At 43.4% G+C, this 19,205-nt stretch overlaps 1 protein-coding gene across 1 annotated transcript in view; it reads left to right on the forward strand.

Annotated features, from left to right (window-relative positions):
- Positions 1 to 19,205, forward strand: part of RGSL1 (regulator of G protein signaling like 1) — a 96,471-nt gene that overhangs the window by 26,590 nt on the left and 50,676 nt on the right. Inside the window, exons 8-10 of the mRNA XM_075541446.1 lie at positions 4,868 to 4,930; positions 6,618 to 6,840; positions 11,249 to 11,356. Of these exons, the coding sequence (XP_075397561.1) occupies positions 4,868 to 4,930; positions 6,618 to 6,840; positions 11,249 to 11,356 (394 nt within the window). The remainder of the gene's footprint in view (positions 1 to 4,867; positions 4,931 to 6,617; positions 6,841 to 11,248; positions 11,357 to 19,205) is intronic.

Raw genomic sequence — 19,205 nt, forward strand, 5'->3', positions numbered from 1 at the left:
CTGATTGGTAACCAGCTTCTCTCTATTATGGGTATAGGGAAATTACCAGAGGCTTAGTACCAGCGTGGCTCTCCCAAATGGATCTTGGGTTCCCACTGTCATCCATAGACTTCTGCAAACAAGATTCCTAAAATTTAGGCTCTGATATCATTCTCTCCTTCAGCGGTAGATTATATAGTTTACAATCCTTCTGCCACTAATGCTAGTGTGCTTCTTCTATGTGAACTTAGTTGACATCTCACCTAGATGGCTGCTTGTTTGGAAAGAAACCTTTAAGACCCCAGCCACTACTTTCCAATAACTGGGAACCAACTAATTTCTTCTCCACACTTTCCTATAGCAAAGCATTCCTTTCCTGAGGGTGAGTATTGAGCAGGGCCAGGATGTAAAAACTCATTGTCCTTTTGTTCTTAAATTGGAGGCAAGATATAGTGTGAGCCCAAAACCCATTCCTGGAGCTTTGTTTGTTTTATTTGCTTTTGGCTCCCTTTCACAATCTCCTTGGTAATTTAGGGTAGAGAGTCTTATTGATCATCTCCCTAGGACATAAAGACTTTCTGTTAATACTGTCTTTGACTAGCCCCTGGTACTAGTCTTTAAGGCACTCTTGATAGAGGGATATTGGGCCAATGAAGGCTAACTTCTTATCGCAGCAAAAATGTCACTGAGGATTAAGGTGTGCCTTATATAAGCCATAGTGTTGTTATTGGCTCGTATATATGTGAAAGCTAGAAAATCAACAAGCATGACCTTTATATTAAATTGATGTATTTGAAGTCCAGAGTTGGGGAAGAATATGGAGGATACCATGGACTCACACACACACACACACACACACACACACACACACACACACACACACACTCCTGATCCGCCTCTTCATTTCTCACACGTGCCCATATCCTATTGACTTGACCTGATGAAGGTATCCATAATCTGACCACGTCTCAGTCCCCACCTCCCCTTCTAATGGCAGCTCCATCCGCTCTGGTCTGGATGACTGCAGTGGCCTCCTCACTGACGCTCCTGCATCTGCCTGTTCTGAGCAGGCCAGGAGTCTATCGAAATAAAATGTGAGCAATTTATCTGAAAGTCTGCAAAATGAAGTGGCTGAAGCTTGAAAGCAGATGGTTTTCTCCTTCAGGAGTGACCATGACAAGGCCCCTGGTGATCTGCACTTCCATTCCCCGTCCTCACTCCTCCCCAACCCATTACATTCTCCACACCCGTGCACACCCTCCCCCTCGCCCCTGGTTCCAGGCACACTCCCACTCAGCCTTGCTGCCTTGTGGCATCTAACATGCAGGTGGCTGGCATGGTGGCACCTGGATGGATTAGTCTCTAGCTCCAATCACCTTCTCTGTGAGACCTTCCTTGGTCACTTCATATTACATTTCAACTCCATCCCCCTCTGGTGTTCTGCTTAGCACTTTATCTGGCTGTATTCAGCCGGATTGAGTAGAGAAGCAATTTCATTGACACTCACATATGTGTAAGAAAGAGCTTTATATTAAGGAATAACTGTGCTTCCCAGCCCACTTCAGATCAAGTCCGTAGAAGAAGGTGGCTGGAAAACAGTTTATCTCAGTCGCCCTCCAATCAAGCTTTGACCTGATTGACAGGCTAAACTCCATCCACAAGTTCCTATGGGAGCCAATGTTGGCACAGAAAACCTAACTATCATATGTATAATCTTTCTAAAATACATATATGAATTATGTGCATATAACCTACATCAAGTACATATGCATGATACACTTGTATTTGCTTTATGATATATATGCGTATATATGCATTTGCAAATATGTATATACCTTTGCATATACATACATATATACAAATACATGCACACACAGAGGTAAAAAAAGTATTGCTACAAAATCATAGAAACCTTTAACAAAACTATCAAAATGTGAAGCTATTATGACCCAACATAACAGAGACCATCTAGGTCTATGCGCTTCTGAAGATGGCATTTCCACCTCCCTGGTGCTTCCCCCAAGAACACTGTGCTCTTTGATTCACACCATGTGGAAGCAACAGTTTGTTGATGGACTCAAGCTATGCTCCTTTGCAATGTTCTTTGAGTCTGGGAAACAAAAGGAATCCTGAGGAGATAAAGTCAGGGCTGTAGAGTGAATGAGATGACATTGTCTCATGAAACCTCATAGAATGAGATAACATTGTCTCATGAAACCTCAAGAATGAGATAACATTGTCTCATGAAACCTCATAGAATGAGATAACATTGTCTCATGAAACCTCATAGAATGAGATAACATTGTCTCATGAAACCTCAAGAATGAGATAACATTGTCTCATGAAACCTCATAGAATGAGATGACATTGTCTCATGAAACCTCATAGAATGAGATAACATTGTCTCATGAAACCTCAAGAATGAGATAACATTGTCTCATGAAACCTCATAGAATGAGATGACATTGTCTCATGAAACCTCATAGAATGAGATAACATTGTCTCATGAAACCTCATAGATCTCATGAAATCTCATAGAATGAGATGACATTGTCTCATGAAACCTGAAGAATGAACTGGTAGGGTTGTCAGATGGGAGGAAAGCCCCTCAGTATCACTTTCCAGCCTCTTTGTCATCAATACAGAATCGATAGTCTTAAAACTTCTCATTAACAAGCCCCCATGATCACGCTGTATCCTTTGAGAAAATCTATTCAGATGACCTCTTTGGAAATTAAAAAAAAGAAGTTTCTGTATCTTCTGAGCTGACCTCTGTGTCTTGAATTTAACTGGCCCAGGAGACGCCCTCCGAAGCCACTGATTTGATGGACTCTTTTTTAAGGAAAATCTTTTAACTTCAATGGCCTTCTTTTGCTTTTGAGTTATAATGAACATATCATAGGATTCAATGGTTCAATCACATGAAGGAGGGCTGTGCAATCACGGTCACAGTCAATCTGGAACCGCTTTTCGTCTTTCTCATACACATTGATGTGGAGTCCTCATTTCCCCACCTTTCCCTCCACGTCCTCAATTAACCGTCAGTCCTATTACTGTCTTTCTATTTCCTTCGATCCCAGTTTCCTTATACAGATCACTATATAAGTCTAGGGTAGACTTCAAACAAAGATCTATCAGAAACGGCCGTAAGAAAGGGGTAGAGAACTCTCACTGAATCCGTCTTATAGGTGCCCTAATGAGACAGACAATATATTATTGTGAGAAATTGTCTCTAGTCAGCAGTGACTTCAGAGACATGTTCAAACACTTTTTACTTAGAATAAACCCATGCATGTGGGCCCTGGAGCCACAGTCACAATACTGTGTGTGCGCGCGCACTTTTAAACTTAAGATTGTTACTTTATTTTTCCCTAGCAAGGACGGGAATTTGTGTCCGTTTGTCACTACTATCTGTCCAGCATCTAGAACATGGCCTGGATCAGTACAAACTTCTTTAATCAATGAATCAATCTAAATTGGAAATGACCCCTTCTGGTCTTTTGTATTGCCTATCTTGCCTCGTTTCAGATCAATAACTATGAAACTACAGATTTTCATTGATTCACTCTCCACGAATCCTGCCAGGCCTGAATTCTAGTTTTACTCTCTTTGTGTTTATAAACTCTTCCTGGGTCTCCCTGATTCAAGCAGACATAATTCATTGTGCTGGTCTGCATAGACTAGAGAAGCAAATTCATGGAGACTCATATGTGAATAAGAAAGAGATTTATATACAAAAGCAAGTCCGGTCCAGATAAAATCCATAAGTCCCATATTAGCCCATATATCCGATACCAATCTATATTGTCCTCTTCTGTCTCACAAAATACATGCAATGATGCCAAATGCAGAAAGATCACAGGTCAGTGGGTGCAAAGTCTTTTGGATCCAGTGGTGGTAGAAGCATCTCAGTGCTGGCAAGGGTCTCCATGTGGCTCCTACAGTTCCCAGGGCACAGAGTCTATCAGTGTAGCGCCATGTGTCTTGTCAGTAGAGCATCTCTCAGGGCGTGAGTCTTGTCAGTAGAGAGTCTCCAAGTGATTGAGCAGAGAGAGAGAGAAGTATCTCCTGCCTCCAAGGAGGAAATAACCGAGTTCCCAGAATCCTCAGGAGAAGGCCATGCCCACACAGAGGCCTCATTGGCTATGACCCTCTTGACAGACTAGACTCCACCCCTTCACTCATAATCCTCTCAAGTCCCAAATTGACACCAGATGATGTACCTACCACATTCACTATTCTTTCCTTTTCACTCCTGGCCAACTCTGTCATAGCTTGTGCGACAAACTTCATCACTCTTGAATATGAAGTCGTTGAGAACAAGGCTTATGACACACTGATCTCCACGTTCCCAGCAATTTTCACAGTGCCCGGAATACAGAGGCACTTAGCAAATAATGTCAAATAAATGAATGAATGAAAGCGAGAGTGCAGTTAAGTCAATCTTGCCAAGCAGTGACTCTGCAGGTTGCTTTGTTTGGTGTTTGTTTTAATGTAATGAAATCTTTTTGTTTTTCACAAATGGGTACGGTTTTTCAGTTGGAAGCAAAAGGGTAGACACACCAAAAGGACAAACATGTCTTACGTCAAAGTTCTGAGCCTAAATGAAACAAATTCATGATTTGGAAAAGAGCAAGACACTAACCAGATGTCCAGTAATTACCCTTGAGGAAATTATGTGTTATACATCTTACGTAACAATGGACTCCTACCTTCTGGGATTCAGGGGGGTGCTGTATGAGTTACCATATTCTGGGAGGGAAGGGAGAGCCTCGAGGTTGGCCACGATGATGTCCTTCCAAGGGTGCTCTCCTTAGAGTCCACCTTGCTCCCAGGTGAGCCCAGAGGAGGGACAGCAGGCTGATACTTATGTTATGTTTGGTTTCAGACTCTCGGTTCCTTGTACGATGAATTCCTGGAAGAAGAGGATTACTGGTTTCTCACCTTTACAGTAGGAAAATGTTGGGCTGGGGAGTTTCATGAGGGGGAGGGGTAAAGGAGTAGCTGCTCTATTAGAAGCCTCCTCTGTTTTCAAGTCAAGGAAACTTCTCTTGTTCTAGAGTCAATTGAGGCATAAAGGTGTCTAGAGGATTCCCTGCATGGGACCATTGTTTAACATAGTCCAGTGCTAACCCAAATGTTGGCGACTCAAGATTGCTCAGAGTGCCTTGGAAGAAAGGGCTGGAAATCTGCTTCTGAAAAATTGGCCATTGAAAACCAGTGGAGCACAGTTCTACTCTGACACACGGGACCACCATGGTCACCAACTAATTTGAGTCTCTAAAATAAACCCCTTTAGGGAAAAAATCCAACAACCCTCAGAGGTATAAGCCAATATTGACTTCATATGGAATATCATTCTTATAAATATGGGTTCTACTAGAAATGGGAGAAGGTTGGTATATATTTTAGCACTTTGGTGCTGCTGTCACAGAAACATCCCAGGTGGGTGGTTTTCACAAACATAAGTTTATTTTCTCAGCATTTAGGAGGCTGGAAGTTCAAATTCTGGATGCTGACTTTAGGGGAAGAGTTTCTGTCTTAAGTGGCTCTGGACAAAGTCCTTATCTATTCTGGGCTTTTGCTACTGGGCAGTCTTCCCGTGGTTGACAGTGCTCTATTCTATCAATATTCTTTATTATTATTAAAAGTTGTCAATTTGGTGAAGATTTTCATCAGCTTTATATCCACTTTGTCATACGCATTTTGTTTCAACTCATGCAATGAATGCAATCCCCTCAACATGCCATTGTGTATCCCACTTGCTCCCTGTGTTTCCTGCTTCCACTCCTCCCCCTCCTCTCTCCTTCACGGTCCTGCTTTAATCTTTTATATATCTCAAAAGAGATGAACTCAAAATACACCCGAGACTATTCCTGCATAATTAGCATAGCAAAGGCTACCCACTCCCACACGAGATGTACCACTTATTTTGTGTTGTCTGACATTATAAGTAATATATGTTAGTCCAGGGAGACTAGAGAAACAAATTCATGGAAACTCACATGTGTACAAGAAAGAGGTTTATATACAAGATCAACGATATATTGAGAAAACATCCCAACCCAGTCCAGATTAAGTCCATAAGTCTGATATTAGCCCACATGTCCGATATCAATGTATAAATTCCTCTTCAGACTCACGCAACATATGCGATGATGCCACATGCAGGAAGATCACAGGCCAGTGGGTGAAAAGTCTTGTGGAGCCAGTGGCAGTGGAAGCATCTCAGCACTGGCGTGGCTCCTCCAGCTTAGGGCACTCGTGTAGTTCGATGTGTCTTGTCAGCTGCAGTGTCTCCCAGGGAGTGAGCCGGGAGAGAAAGCCAGGGAGGGAACTCTGTTCCACCTCCAAGGAGGAACAGAGTTCCCAGAATTCTCAGGAGAAGGCCATGCCCACGCAGAGGCCTCATTGGTTATGACCTGATTGACAGACTGGACTCCACCCCTTCACTCCTAATCCTCTCAAATTGACAAACGATTATATAACTACCACACAACGGTTCTTAATAACTTGAAAACAATCAGCAGCAGTCTGTGGGACAAGGCAGGCAGGAATATTACAAAAGACCCACGTCTGGTGTAGTTTCTGCAGCAAAAGATGTTTCTTTTCTCTCTTGTTCTCACTCCATTCTCTAGACTCAGAACAGGTTCGCCAGTCTCAAGGGACATAAAAAACACTCTACGCCCGAAGAAGAGACTATCCTTCTTTACAAGAGGATTCAGGAATCTCTGGATTTAAGCCAGGGCTTGGCTAACATGGGGGAAATGGATTCTTTGCAGTGGGAAAGAATAGCTACCGAGGACCCCAGACAAGGCGGGTCTCTTACGGTAGAAGTGAAGTCTCCAGTACTTCTGACAGGTAATAATAGCATGTAAAAAAATCATAGGCAATTGAGACCTATTAATATTTAGCATATTAAATGGCTAACTCTTGCCAGCACTGTGCAATGCAAAAGTTACCTCATTTGCGATTCAAAATAGCCTGTGAGGTAAGTCCAATTGGTGTCCAGGTGATTCCGACTGCTCTGTCTCCCGCATGCGCAGTCCCAGAGGCACAGAGCGTTTGGGTTGTACAGACAGCTAAGTGCTTAACTCCTAAACCCAAATGCTGGCCTTCCAAACCCTCGCAGAGGCGCCTGGAAGACAGACGATGCTCTGCTTTCAAAAGAATACTCTGGAAAACCCTTGGAAGCACTTGTGCCCTGCACACAGGGCATCTCCGTGAGTCAGAATCGACCAGAAGGCCAATAAAACAAGAACTGAAGTACAGAGAGGCTCACAGTCAACCGTGGGGCCAAGACCGGAACCCAGAGCCCCCTACAGGCTCTAAAGAGAGCTACATCTCTCAAGTGTAATCATGCCACCAAAGTACGTCATTGTCTTGCTGAAGACCCCATCCTGTGCAGATACTTAGCAGGTTCCACCGCACTGCACCACTCTCAGAATTAGGTTCAAGGCATTTCTGTGAATTCAATTTTTGCAGCCATCCATCCCTACACAGAGCACCACGCTATCCCATCCCAGAATGTGGTGAGCGGTGTTACAAGTCTTGTATAAGAGTGCAAGACTTGTGGTGAAGAAAGCTGATGGTGCCCGGCTATCAAAAGAGATAGTGACTGGGGTCTTAAAGGCTTGAAGATAAACAAGCGGCCATCTAGCTCAGAAGCAACAAAGTCCACATGGAAGAACACACCAGCCTGTGTGATCGAGTGGTCCCAAAGGGATCAGTTACCAGGCATCAAAGAACAAAAAATCATAGCATTGACTGCACACCTCCATGATAGGATCGCTGAAGACAAATGGGCGCACAAGCAAATGTGGTGAAGAAAGCTGATGGTGCCCGGCTATCAAAAGAGATAGTGTCTGGGGTCTTAAAGGCTTGAAGGTGAACAAGCGGCCATCTCGCTCAGAAACAAATAAGCCCACATGGAAGAAGCACACTGGCCAGTGCGATCACGAGGTGCCCAAGGGACCAGATATAAGGCATCATGCAAAAAAAAAAAAGATATAAGTGTGTGTATGTATGTGTATTTATGTGTATATGTATATATGTATGAGTATATATATTATATTAAATGAAGGGGGAAGTGCAGAGTGGAGACCCAAGGCCCAAGTGTCGGCCAATGGAGATCCCCTCATAGAGGGGTTTAGGAGAGGAGATGGGTTAATTAGGGTGTGAGGTAGTATCGATGAAGAACACAGCTTTCCCCCAGATCCTGGATGCTTCCTCCCCCCAACTACCATGATCCGAATTCTACCTTGCAGGGCTGGATAGGACAGAGGCTGTACACTGGTACATATGAGGGTTGGAGATACAGGGAATCCAGGGTGGATGATACCTCCAGGACCAAGGGCGTGAGGGACGATGCTGGGAGAGTGGAGGGTGAGTGGGTTGGAAAGGGGGAACTGATTACAAGGAGCCACATGTGACCTCTTCCCTGGGAGAGGGACAGCAGAGAAGGGGGGAAGGGAGACCCCGAATAGGGCAAGATATGACAAAATAACGAGGTATAAATTACCAAGGGCATATGAGGGAGGGGGGAAAAGGGAGGGAGGGGGGGGAAAAAAAGAGGACCTGATGCAAGGGGCTTAAGTGAAGAGCAAATGCCTTGAGAATGATTGGGACAGGGAATGTATGGGTGTGCTTTATACAATTGATGTATGTATATGTATGGATTGTGGTAAGAGTTGTTGGAGTCCCTAATAAAATGTAAAAGAAAAAAAAAAAAGAGTGCAAGACTGTACTGTCCAAAGTGGTGCCATCCTGGCACTGCATGCAATTGGTTACACAAACGTGAGCAACGTAGTAACCTCTCCATAAACTTCAGTTTGCTCAGCTTTAAAATGGGAGTAACAGTCTCCACAGAAAGATGACATGAGATAATTGAGGGGACTTTCTGTACACTAGTCATGGTTGGATGCCATCGAGTTGGTTCCGACTCATGGGGACCCTGTGCACACCAGAATCAAACCCTGCCCAGGCCTGCCCCAGCCTCATTGTTGCTGAGACCACTGCTGTGACCGCTGTGTCAGTCCAGCTTACTGAGGGACTTCGTCTCCTTTGCTGCCCCATGCACTTTAGCAAGTAGGAGGCCCTTCTCCTAGGACTGGTCTCTCCTGACAACATGTCCAAAATTCGAGTCCAAGAAAGGTGAGCTATTCATAATCAAATGAAACAGTCTGGTTTAATCAGCTGTGCAGAGGCAGCTGGAATATTATTTCAAACTGGATCCATCACAAGAGATGAACTTGATAGCATGATCATCTAGACCTGTGTATCTGTACGTGCATACATATGAAACCAGAATTTTACAAAGCAATATTTGCCCTTATTACATAAAAGGATGCATTCTAATACTTTCTATTCTGTTCATATTGAAGAGGGATGAGGTATTTAATGTATTTGTTCGCTACTGAGTCATGCCCATATTTTTAAAGACATTGGTAGAGCGGAAGAGAAGCGCAAACTTGGGAAATTTCATTCTACTCCTCACAAGCTCTGTGAGCTTGGGCAAGTGACTTCATATCTCAGAGTCTCAGTTCCTCTTTATAAAATAGGGGAAATGGCAGCTATTTTGTAGGATTGTTAAAAGAATTACAGGTAATTTATTTGCATAGCAAATAGGTGCTGAATACATGGCAGTCGTTAGGTTACACTGAAAACATAGCACCCAGCTCTTAAAAAACTTGAATGTGCAGGCCACATGTAAATCAAGAGGCAGCGAGCGCTTGTCCTCCGAGAACCCAGGCCGCACCAGTAGGAGTTATTTAAGTCGGGCTTGCCCAGGCCCCAGTCTTCTAAGTCTGAGAGGAGTCACATTCAGCCCAGAAAGCAAAGAGAATGAGAAGGAATGGCTGGTGAATTTCATCACACACATACAATCAGTGCCCATTATTTTGATGGCCACGGAGTGTCAGGAATGGCCAGAAAGAATGTGAACTACGCACCATGGGGACTCCCCCTTCCTTACACACACACACACACACACACACACACACACACACACACACACACACACCCCATTATTTCCTCCTCCACGAGTAGGCCTTTGACTCACAGAGAGGTTGATGTCTCCCATTCAGGCTGCACGTGAATACACAGAGCACCAGAGGTAGCACACTCGCGTTGTTCACATGGCGAGACTGGTCCAAACTGGATTCACTACAGAACCAATTTATTGCTCTTCCCATGTGGAACCAGAGTGTTCTGGCTGGCCGGGTGGTGGTGATGTTGATAATGACAATGACCTGAAGATGTCTGACATCATGGGTCCACACGGCAGCATTGCTACTAGACTCTATCAGTACGTCCTCAGAAAGACCTGGATTGCCTTAGAGACGTCCCGGAGAACCAGGTCCAGTCAGATTAACTCTAAACCCTAGAATTGTCGAACAAACGAATATTTTTATTTTGGGAAGAGACAAGATGCCATTTTTCTTTTCTGTTGCCCAGAACATTGTTAAAACTTTTTTCTGTCGGTGTTGAGCTTATTGTCTGTCCCATCTCATTGTGGCTAAAAAGGGTGTAATCCCTCACTCACTGCATATGGCTAGACATAACATGGGGCTAGTTCTCAAAAGATTGACTATACTCAAAGGACAATAAGAGGAAACTATTGATGCTATTCAAATATATGAGCTGTTAATTCTGAAAGAAATTCTCAGAAACAGAGCTGAGGCAGAGAGAGGTCCCAGGATGGCATCTGTTATGCACTTTTTCTAACTGCATCCCGGTCCTCGAGGTGGTTTGGAATGCCTTTGCAAGCGCCCCTCACTCACCCACAGATGGAGGAGCAGCGTTCCTCTGGGTGAGATGCTTCTGGTGTTTGTCTGAAGGGATGCATAACTCTCTCCAAATCAGTTCTCATTTGTCCTACCATCTTTCAGGCAGAAAACTTCCACGGGCCAGGTTTGTAAGAAGGGTAAGAAGGGGGAAAGCATCCGTATTTGCTCGTTCCTTGTTTGTTTTAAACCAAAGCAAACTTCCCCAAGATTCAAGGCTGTTACCTTGATGGAAGCGCACTGCCACACCTGTCTCCCATCGAGCTGCGGATGCGTTCAAAGGGCTGTACCTTCAACCCTCCTGAGCCACTGGGGTTTCTTTAATTCCATCTAGAGCATTGGTATTCTGTTATGTAACTACTGCATTAAAACACGATTGTCCAAGTTAGATAACATTTTAACGGCAAAATCGCCAACGATTGTATCTGGATCTTTGACCCTACAGGGGCCAACTGCAATCTCTCCTGTGCTTTCTGCCTTGGCAGACATAAGGAAGATGACCTTTGAGGAACTCCGCTATAAGAATCCAAAGGCAGCCATCGAGAAGATCAGTGAAGACTACAAAATATATTGTGAAAAAGTACCTGGAATAGGCAAGTGTTTAAACGATACATTTGAGACCACCAGGTAAGACAGGATCCCCACATTCAAGGAGCAGAAGTCAAAAGCAGGCTTTTGTATCCGTTTCTTCGAAATCAAGGCGGGAGGTATTTTCATGAAACGTGATTCAAATACGAATTGATGATGATGTTGTCATCGAGTCGGTTCTGACCCAGAGCAGTTCCTATGTACAAAAGAATCACAGCCTGGTGCTGTGCCATCTTCACAATCTTTGCTTGTGTTTGAGCCCATTGTTGAAGTCGCTGTGTTCATGGTGAGTCCCCATTCCTTCTTTCTTACTAGAATCTCTGGGCGAGGTCAATAGTTAAGCTTGCCTCCTAATGGAATGGTTGGAGATTTAAGTGCAGTAGGGAGGTGACGAGGAAGAAAAACCTAGCCGTCCCCTTCCAAAAAGGTAGCCATAGAAAACCCTTTGGAGCACAGATCTACTTTGACCAAGTGAGAGTCAACTCGATGGCAACTGGCTGGCTGGTACCTTCTTATCTACTGGTCTCTGTGGGATTTTAAATTATGGGGAGTTGTCTTTTCCTAGTTTTCCTGTAGCCAGAGATTTGTGGCAGGAAGTTTGCTAGGAAAGCAGGATTGGGCAGAGAGAGATGCTGAACTATGAGGCAGTCACACCTGGCCTCGGCAAATCTCACAGGAAGCTCTAGGTCAGTGTGTGTGTGTTGGTGTGTGTGTGTGTGGGGGGGATCCAAATAACTTAATTGCTGGCTTCTTGCCCTAATGACCATCTTAAGTATACAAAAAGATAGACCAAGAGGTAGTTTATTATTTCATACAGTCAATATTTAAATAAGAACAATGAAAGAATAACACTTATTTTTTTAAAAAGTAAGGAACGTACATTTGTGATTCCCACATGGGGCAGCTATCCAGTCAGCCACCTTTGAGAGAACCCTGATTACAAGGGCCATTTTAAAATCTGGCTCACTGAACACAACTGAAAATTAGGTATAGTTTCTGCCCAACTGGTGTGAACAGGCTGAATCTCACCGCTGTCTCAGGGTCATCCCCCCCTGAGGCAAGGGGCCTGGTCCCCCATTCCTTGAGAGAAATCTGAGCTGAGCACTACAGCATTTAAAATAGAATGCTAGACACAGATGACATGTAAGCTTTACCTTGATTGTAGTAACCACGTGAGCCTGTTTCTTCAGGGACTTTGTTTTAATAAGGATTTCTCTAATTATTACCATTACCGAGAGCCATTTTTTGTGCAATCTTCAGTTATACATATAGTATGTGTGTTTGTTGTTCTATGTGTAATACATTCCAAATCTCTTCCACATTGCATATTTTGCTTTCTGTCTTTTGATTCGACCACTTGTCTGCCAGTGTGTCGTACTGTCGTGGCTTCTGTGTTGCTGTGGTGCTGGAACAGATGTCTTTGGTAGTTCGAATACTCCCAGTGTCAAGGGCGAGCAAGGTCCAGCAGAGCGTACAGACTCAGACTACAAAGAAGGAACAGATTGTTTCCTTCAGTGGAATTAGTCACAGAAAACCTCACTAATAGATATTAGCAGAACATTGTCAGAAATGGTGCCAGAACATGAGCCCCTTAGCCAGGATGGCATACAAAAAAGGACTGAGAGCTGTCTTCTCAAAGAAGAGCTGACCATAATGATGTGCATGGAGTACAGCCTTGGGGGCCGTCATTTGCTGATGGGGCATGATTCAAACATTCACTAATCATTGGAATTTGGAATGTACAAAAATGAATCTAGGAAAATTGGAAGTCATCAACATTGAAATGCAACATATAAATCTAGGCATTGGTGAGCTGGTGTTGGCATTCTAGGCTAGTGAGCTCGAATAAGCTGGTACTGACCACTTTGAATCAGGCATTCTCATGGTTCACCATGTTGGAAATAGCAAATCCAAGAAGAATTGCGTTGCATCCGTCAGCAAAGCATTTCAAGATCTATCTGGAAGCACTTGCTCTCTGTGGCAAGATATTATCTGTCAGAATACAAAGAAATCCAGACAATAAAATTATTATTCAAATTTAATGCACCAACCACTAAAGTTAGTGGTGACAAAATTGAAGAATTGTGTCAATGTCTTCAGTCTAAAATGGATCAGACATGCAATCAAGACAGTTTGATAGTTTCTGGCAAATGAAATTCAAAAATTGAAAATAGGGAGGAAGGAACAGTAATGAAAAATACAGTGTGAGTGGAAGAGCCGGTGCTGGAATTTGCTTGATAGCATTTTGCAAGGCCAACGGCTTCTTCAATACAGGTACCTTTTCCAACAATATCAACACTGACAATACACATGGACTTCTCCAGATGGAGCACACAGAAACCAAATTGACTACATCTATGGGAAGAAATGATGGAGAAATTTAATATCATCAGCCTAAATGAGACCTGACTCTCTAACTGTGGAGCAGACCATCAATTGCTCATTTGTAAGTTCAAGTTGACAAAAATTAAAATAAGTCCATGAGAACCAAAATATGACATTGGGTATATCTTCTTCTGAATTTTGAGAGCAACCTCAAGAATAGATTTGACTAATCAAGCACTAATGCTGACAGATGATCTGATGACCTGTGAGATTACATCAAGGACATAATACATGTAGAAAGTAAAAGATCATTAAAAATATAAGATAAAAAAGATAATAGTTGATGTCATTAAAATATAATATAAAAAAGATAATAGTTGATGTCTGAAACTTTCTCTTGATCACAGAGGAGCTAAACCAAACAGAAGAAATGGTGAATTAAAGGCGCTGAACAGAATATTTCAAGGGACAACTCTAAAAGACCAAGTAAAATATTATAATGAAATGTGCACAGACCTAGAGTCAGAAAACGGAAAAGGAAATACACACTCAGCAGACTTTAAACGGAAAGAACAGAAGAAAGCATTCAAGCCTCGAGTTATGATAATGGAAGGTTCTATGGAAAAGATCATGAAAAATGCACAAAGGATTAAAATAAAAGCTGGAAAGAGTACAGAGTCACGATGTTAAAAAAAAACACTAGTAGACACTCAACCATTTCAAGAGCTAGCATATCATCAAGAACTGATGGTACTGAAGAAAGAGATCCAACTTACATTGAAGGAACCGACAGAATACCAACTGAACTATTTCATCATGCGAATGAGGCACTGGAAGCACTCACTCGTCTAGGCCAAGAAATTTGGAAGACAGCTACCTTTCCAAATGACTCGAAAAGATACATATTCATCCTCATTCCAAAGAATGGTGACCCCTAGAAGGTAGAAATTATCAAACCTTATCATTGATAAAACATGCAAGTAAAATTTTTCCGGAGATCATTCTTTGAAGTTTCATAGACACTTCTTGCACATATCATACAAGTGCTATGATCTCAGACAGAGGTGTGCAATGTCACCACAATCAATTTTGGAGCATCTTTATTCTTGTACTCTTTATTATTAGCTCCCCATTTCCCCCAGCTCCCCTGCCGTTCCTCCAAGGAACCATCTCAATGTAGTTACTGTCTTCACAGATTCACCATCCTGGACTTCATATACCAAAAACATACAAGAATACAAAAAGTCAAAAAAGCTAACAATAGCAAAATAAAATAGAGAAAAATCCCAACTGAAAACCAAACTCACTGCCATCTAATCAACGCTGACTTCCAGCAACCCTAGGTGGGTTTCCGAGACAGTAACTGTCTGCCAGCGTAAATAAAACAGTCTTTCTCCTGTGGAGCTGCTGCTTTGAATTGCCGACAATGTGGCTCTCAGCCCAACTCCACCACCAGAGCTCTTCAAGGTGAAAAGAAAACAGAAAAATATTAAAAACCAGAACAACTTTAAAATGGGTCAAAATTGAGATCAAGTGATGAGGCATTGTATTTTTAACCTCGTTATGGCCATTCTCACCCCTGGTCTGTGGTCAGAGGGGTCCACTGGAGACATCATCCCCATGTGTTTCCCCTTCACTTTTGTTTTTTTATTGCTAGAACTTTAAAAAGCTGTCGCAGCTTTGACGGATGGGCTGTCCAACTGCATATAATGTGCTTTTCTTTGTAGGTGTCACACTTGACAATTAGAAGGGAAATATTAATAAGAAATACATTTAAATTTTAAATAAGAGAAGGATTACAGCAATAAACACCCTCCAGATTCCTTACCTATCAGACCTAAACCCTGGTCTGAGTGGTTGTAAAAGGAGGAAAAGTACAATGGGAACTGACTTAAATTCTTTTTGTTTTGTTTTAAATCATTTTATTGGGGGGGGGGGTCCATACGTCTCTTATCACAATCCATACATCCATCCATTGTGTCAAGCACATTTGTACATTTGTTGCCCTCATCATTCTCAAAGTATTTTCTTTCTACTTGAGCCCTTGGCATCAGCTCCGCATTTTCCCCCTCCCTCCACAACCCTCCTTCCCTCATGAAATCTTGATAATTTATCTTTTTTTTTTCATGTCTTACACTGTCTGATGTCTCCCTTCATCTACTTTTCTGTTGTCCGTCCCCCAGGGAGGGGGTTATATGTAGATCATTGTGATCAATTTCCCTTTCTCCCCAACCTTCCCCTTCCCTTCCCAGAGTCTCTACTCTCGTTATTGGTCCTGAGGGGTTTATCAGTCCTGTACTCCCTGTGTTTCCAGCTCTGATCTCTACTAGTGTACATCCTCTGGTCAAGCTGTATTTGTAAGGTAGAATTTGGATCATGATAGTGGGTGGGAGGAAGCACTGAAGAATTAGAGGAAAGTTGTATGTTTCATCAGTGCTATACTGCACCCTGACTGGCTTGTCTCCTCCCCACGGCCCTTCTGTATGGAGATGTCCGGTTGCCTACAGATGGGCTTTGGGTCTCCACTCCACACTACCCCTCATTCACAATGATAGGATTTTTTGTTCTTTGATGCCTGATACCTGATCCTATCAACACCTACTGATCACACAGATTGGTGTGCTTCTTCCATGTGGGCTTTGTTGCTTGACTTAAATTCTTTTGTGACACACAAGCTCGTTTGGATCAACAAATAATAGCAAGTCTGGTTATAAGTAGGCCTAAAATAAGAAAAATTTCAAAAAGAACTATGTACCAGGTCTGACTTACTTACAGATTTTTAAAGACCCAATTAAAAGATCTCATTAACCCAGGGACTCTCTGTTGAGAGGTTGTGTCCCTCTCACTGCATTGGGTGTTGATTTGTCCCAGTAATGAGGACATTAATTTTGCTCAATAAAGTGGCAGCTATGGGTCTTTAATTGTAATGTTACTATTTCCCCCCGAGATGATACTTTGGAAGTAGGCAGATGCCCTGGTTCTCCTCGGGCTTTTTACCCGCAGGTGTCAGTGTGCATCGCATGCTTGTTTTATTCACTCGTTCCTCCACTGATGGTAGTTGTCCTGGAGCGTTGATAGCGGCCCAACACAGAGGTCTTATAATTCCCAATAAGTCATAATAAACATTAAAAAAAATTTTAGACAGCTTTTTTTAATTGTTAAGGTTAAAAAGTACAGAAAGGTGTGTGTCAGGGTTGTATCCTTTCGCCACACTTATCAGTCTGTATGCTGAGCAAGTCACCGGAGGCGCTGGACCTATCTGAAGAAGAATGTGGCAGTGGATGGGAGGAAGGCTAATTAACAGCCCGCGATCCACAGATGACACCGCCGTGCTTGTCGAGAGTGAAGAGCCGAAGCATTTGCTGGTGACGACCAAGGATGCAGCCTCCAGTATGGGCTGCAGCTCCCTGTGAAGAAAGCACACCTTCTCACAGCGGCATGACTAGGTAGCCCGGGGATCAATGGAGGCACGGTTGAAGTTGTCAAGGCCTTTTATCTTGCTTGGATTCACGAGCCCTGCTCATGGAAGCAGCAGGGAAGAGCTCAAATTACACATTGCATTGGGCAAACCTGCTGCACAAGATCTCCTTAAAATGTTGAAGATCAAGGATGTTGCTTTGAGAGCGAAGGGGCGCCTGACCCAAACCGTGATGGGTTGCATCGCCTCCTGTGCCTGTGAAAGCTGGGCACTGGGTACGGGAGACTGCAGGAAGATGGGCGCCTTTGAATGATGGGCTAGCAAAGAATACTGAAAATACCATGGACTGCCAAGTGGACAGATCGATCGTGGGAGAAGTACACCCAGACATGAGGAAGAGGAGACTTTGGACCTGTTATCGGGAGAGAGAGAGCGGCCCTGGGGAAGGACATCATGCTTGCTGACGCAGAAAGGCAGTGACAAGGGGGCTCCCGCAGGGCCACAGTTGTGCAGGACCGGTGGGGTTTCATTCTGTCATGTGTAGGGTGTCTAACGACGCCTAACCACAACCTTGTTGATCGTTGATTTGTTTTATTTTAAAGTTTTCTTGACATGTTTTACATAGAAGTCACCGCCAACTATGCCGAAATCTTTTTCTTGCCTTTCTGTCATGCTGGCTTTCATGGACAAAAATTTTAAATTTTAACGTAATCCAATTAAAATAATATTAGTGTTGCTCCAGTCCAAGATCACAAAGATTGCAATGGTTTCCATTTTTCTAGACATTTCTTTGCTTTGTTTTCAATATTTTGTCTAAATATTTTGGGGGTATATATCTACGAGTGGTTTTGAATCCCCTTTCATGATACCCACTAAGCCGGGGTCCCACCCAAGGTCCAACGACCACCATGTCCACAGTGGCCATCCTTTGCTTCCTGTCCAATCAGAGTATTTCAATCCTAAGTCCAAAGGTACGATAGTTTTGAGGTAGAGACCAGTTCATTCAGTACGGTTTCCACCTGAGTCCTTCTGGTGTGGCCCTAGGGGGACGCCCAGTTCCCTGTAAGGCAAGAGTCTAAGACCATCATACCGCTTAGTCCATGGCGCTGTTCACCAAAGGTGAACATGTAGAAGCATGTAGAAGTGTCTAGCCAGGATTATAACATCAGGCTCATTCTCCCCTTAGGTCCCCTACAATTATCCCTGCTTTCATCTGTGCCCAATGTGAGGTTGCTTCTCTTTGCTGACCCATTGTACCCACCAATAGAAACATCAGCGCCTCCTCTGAAGAGTGGACGCTCCCTCCCCTGATCTTCACTGGATTTTCCAGCAAGGTTCTCCTCTCATTGCTGTGGAGAGCCTGTTGATCTGTCGCAGGCTAGTCTCAATGTTGTGTAGCATCAAGTGCACGGTCTTCTCCCTTTTTCTGCTTCTTGAAGGAGAGACTCCCACCAATGGGAAGGCTCCTCTTTCGATGTGATTCTTACGAAGTACACATAAGGGAGTGATGTATGATTCATGGTCAGTATGCAGGCTGTTCCCTAAGATTTGTTGAATCTCTCTCTCCTTATCAGAGTGGACTCATACAACGTTTTGTCCTTCTGTGATAGACTAACTTCACTCAGCATCATGGTTTCCAGATGCTTCCATGTCGTGCGGTGTTTCAATGTTTCAGCACTGTTTTTAGAGATGTGTAATATTCCATCATGTGTATGTACCACAGCTTCTCCCACCGCTGGGCATTTGGGCTGCTTCCACGCTCTTGCTGCTGTCAACTGTGCTGCTGTCAACTGTGCTGCTGTGAACATGGGAGAGCACACGCAGGCTGGGTGTCTTGTTTTTGAGGGTGGAAGCCTTACCGTGGTGTTGCTGGATCATAGGGGTTTCAATTCCCAGTTGCTTTACGTGTCACCGTATCATTTCCATAGTGATTGTATCTATTTACAAGTCCACCAGCAGTGTACATGAGCACCTAATTCTCCACATTCTCTTCAGCATTTGTTCTTTTCTTTTTGAATTGGGCTAACATTGAGGGTGTGAAGTGATATGTCATTGTCGTTTTAATTTGCATCTCCCTGATGGCTAGAGCTTGTGAGCATTTTTTTCATGTG

The sequence above is a fragment of the Tenrec ecaudatus genome, chromosome 1 (assembly GCF_050624435.1).
Source record: "Tenrec ecaudatus isolate mTenEca1 chromosome 1, mTenEca1.hap1, whole genome shotgun sequence".
Lineage (NCBI taxonomy): Eukaryota > Metazoa > Chordata > Mammalia > Afrosoricida > Tenrecidae > Tenrec > Tenrec ecaudatus.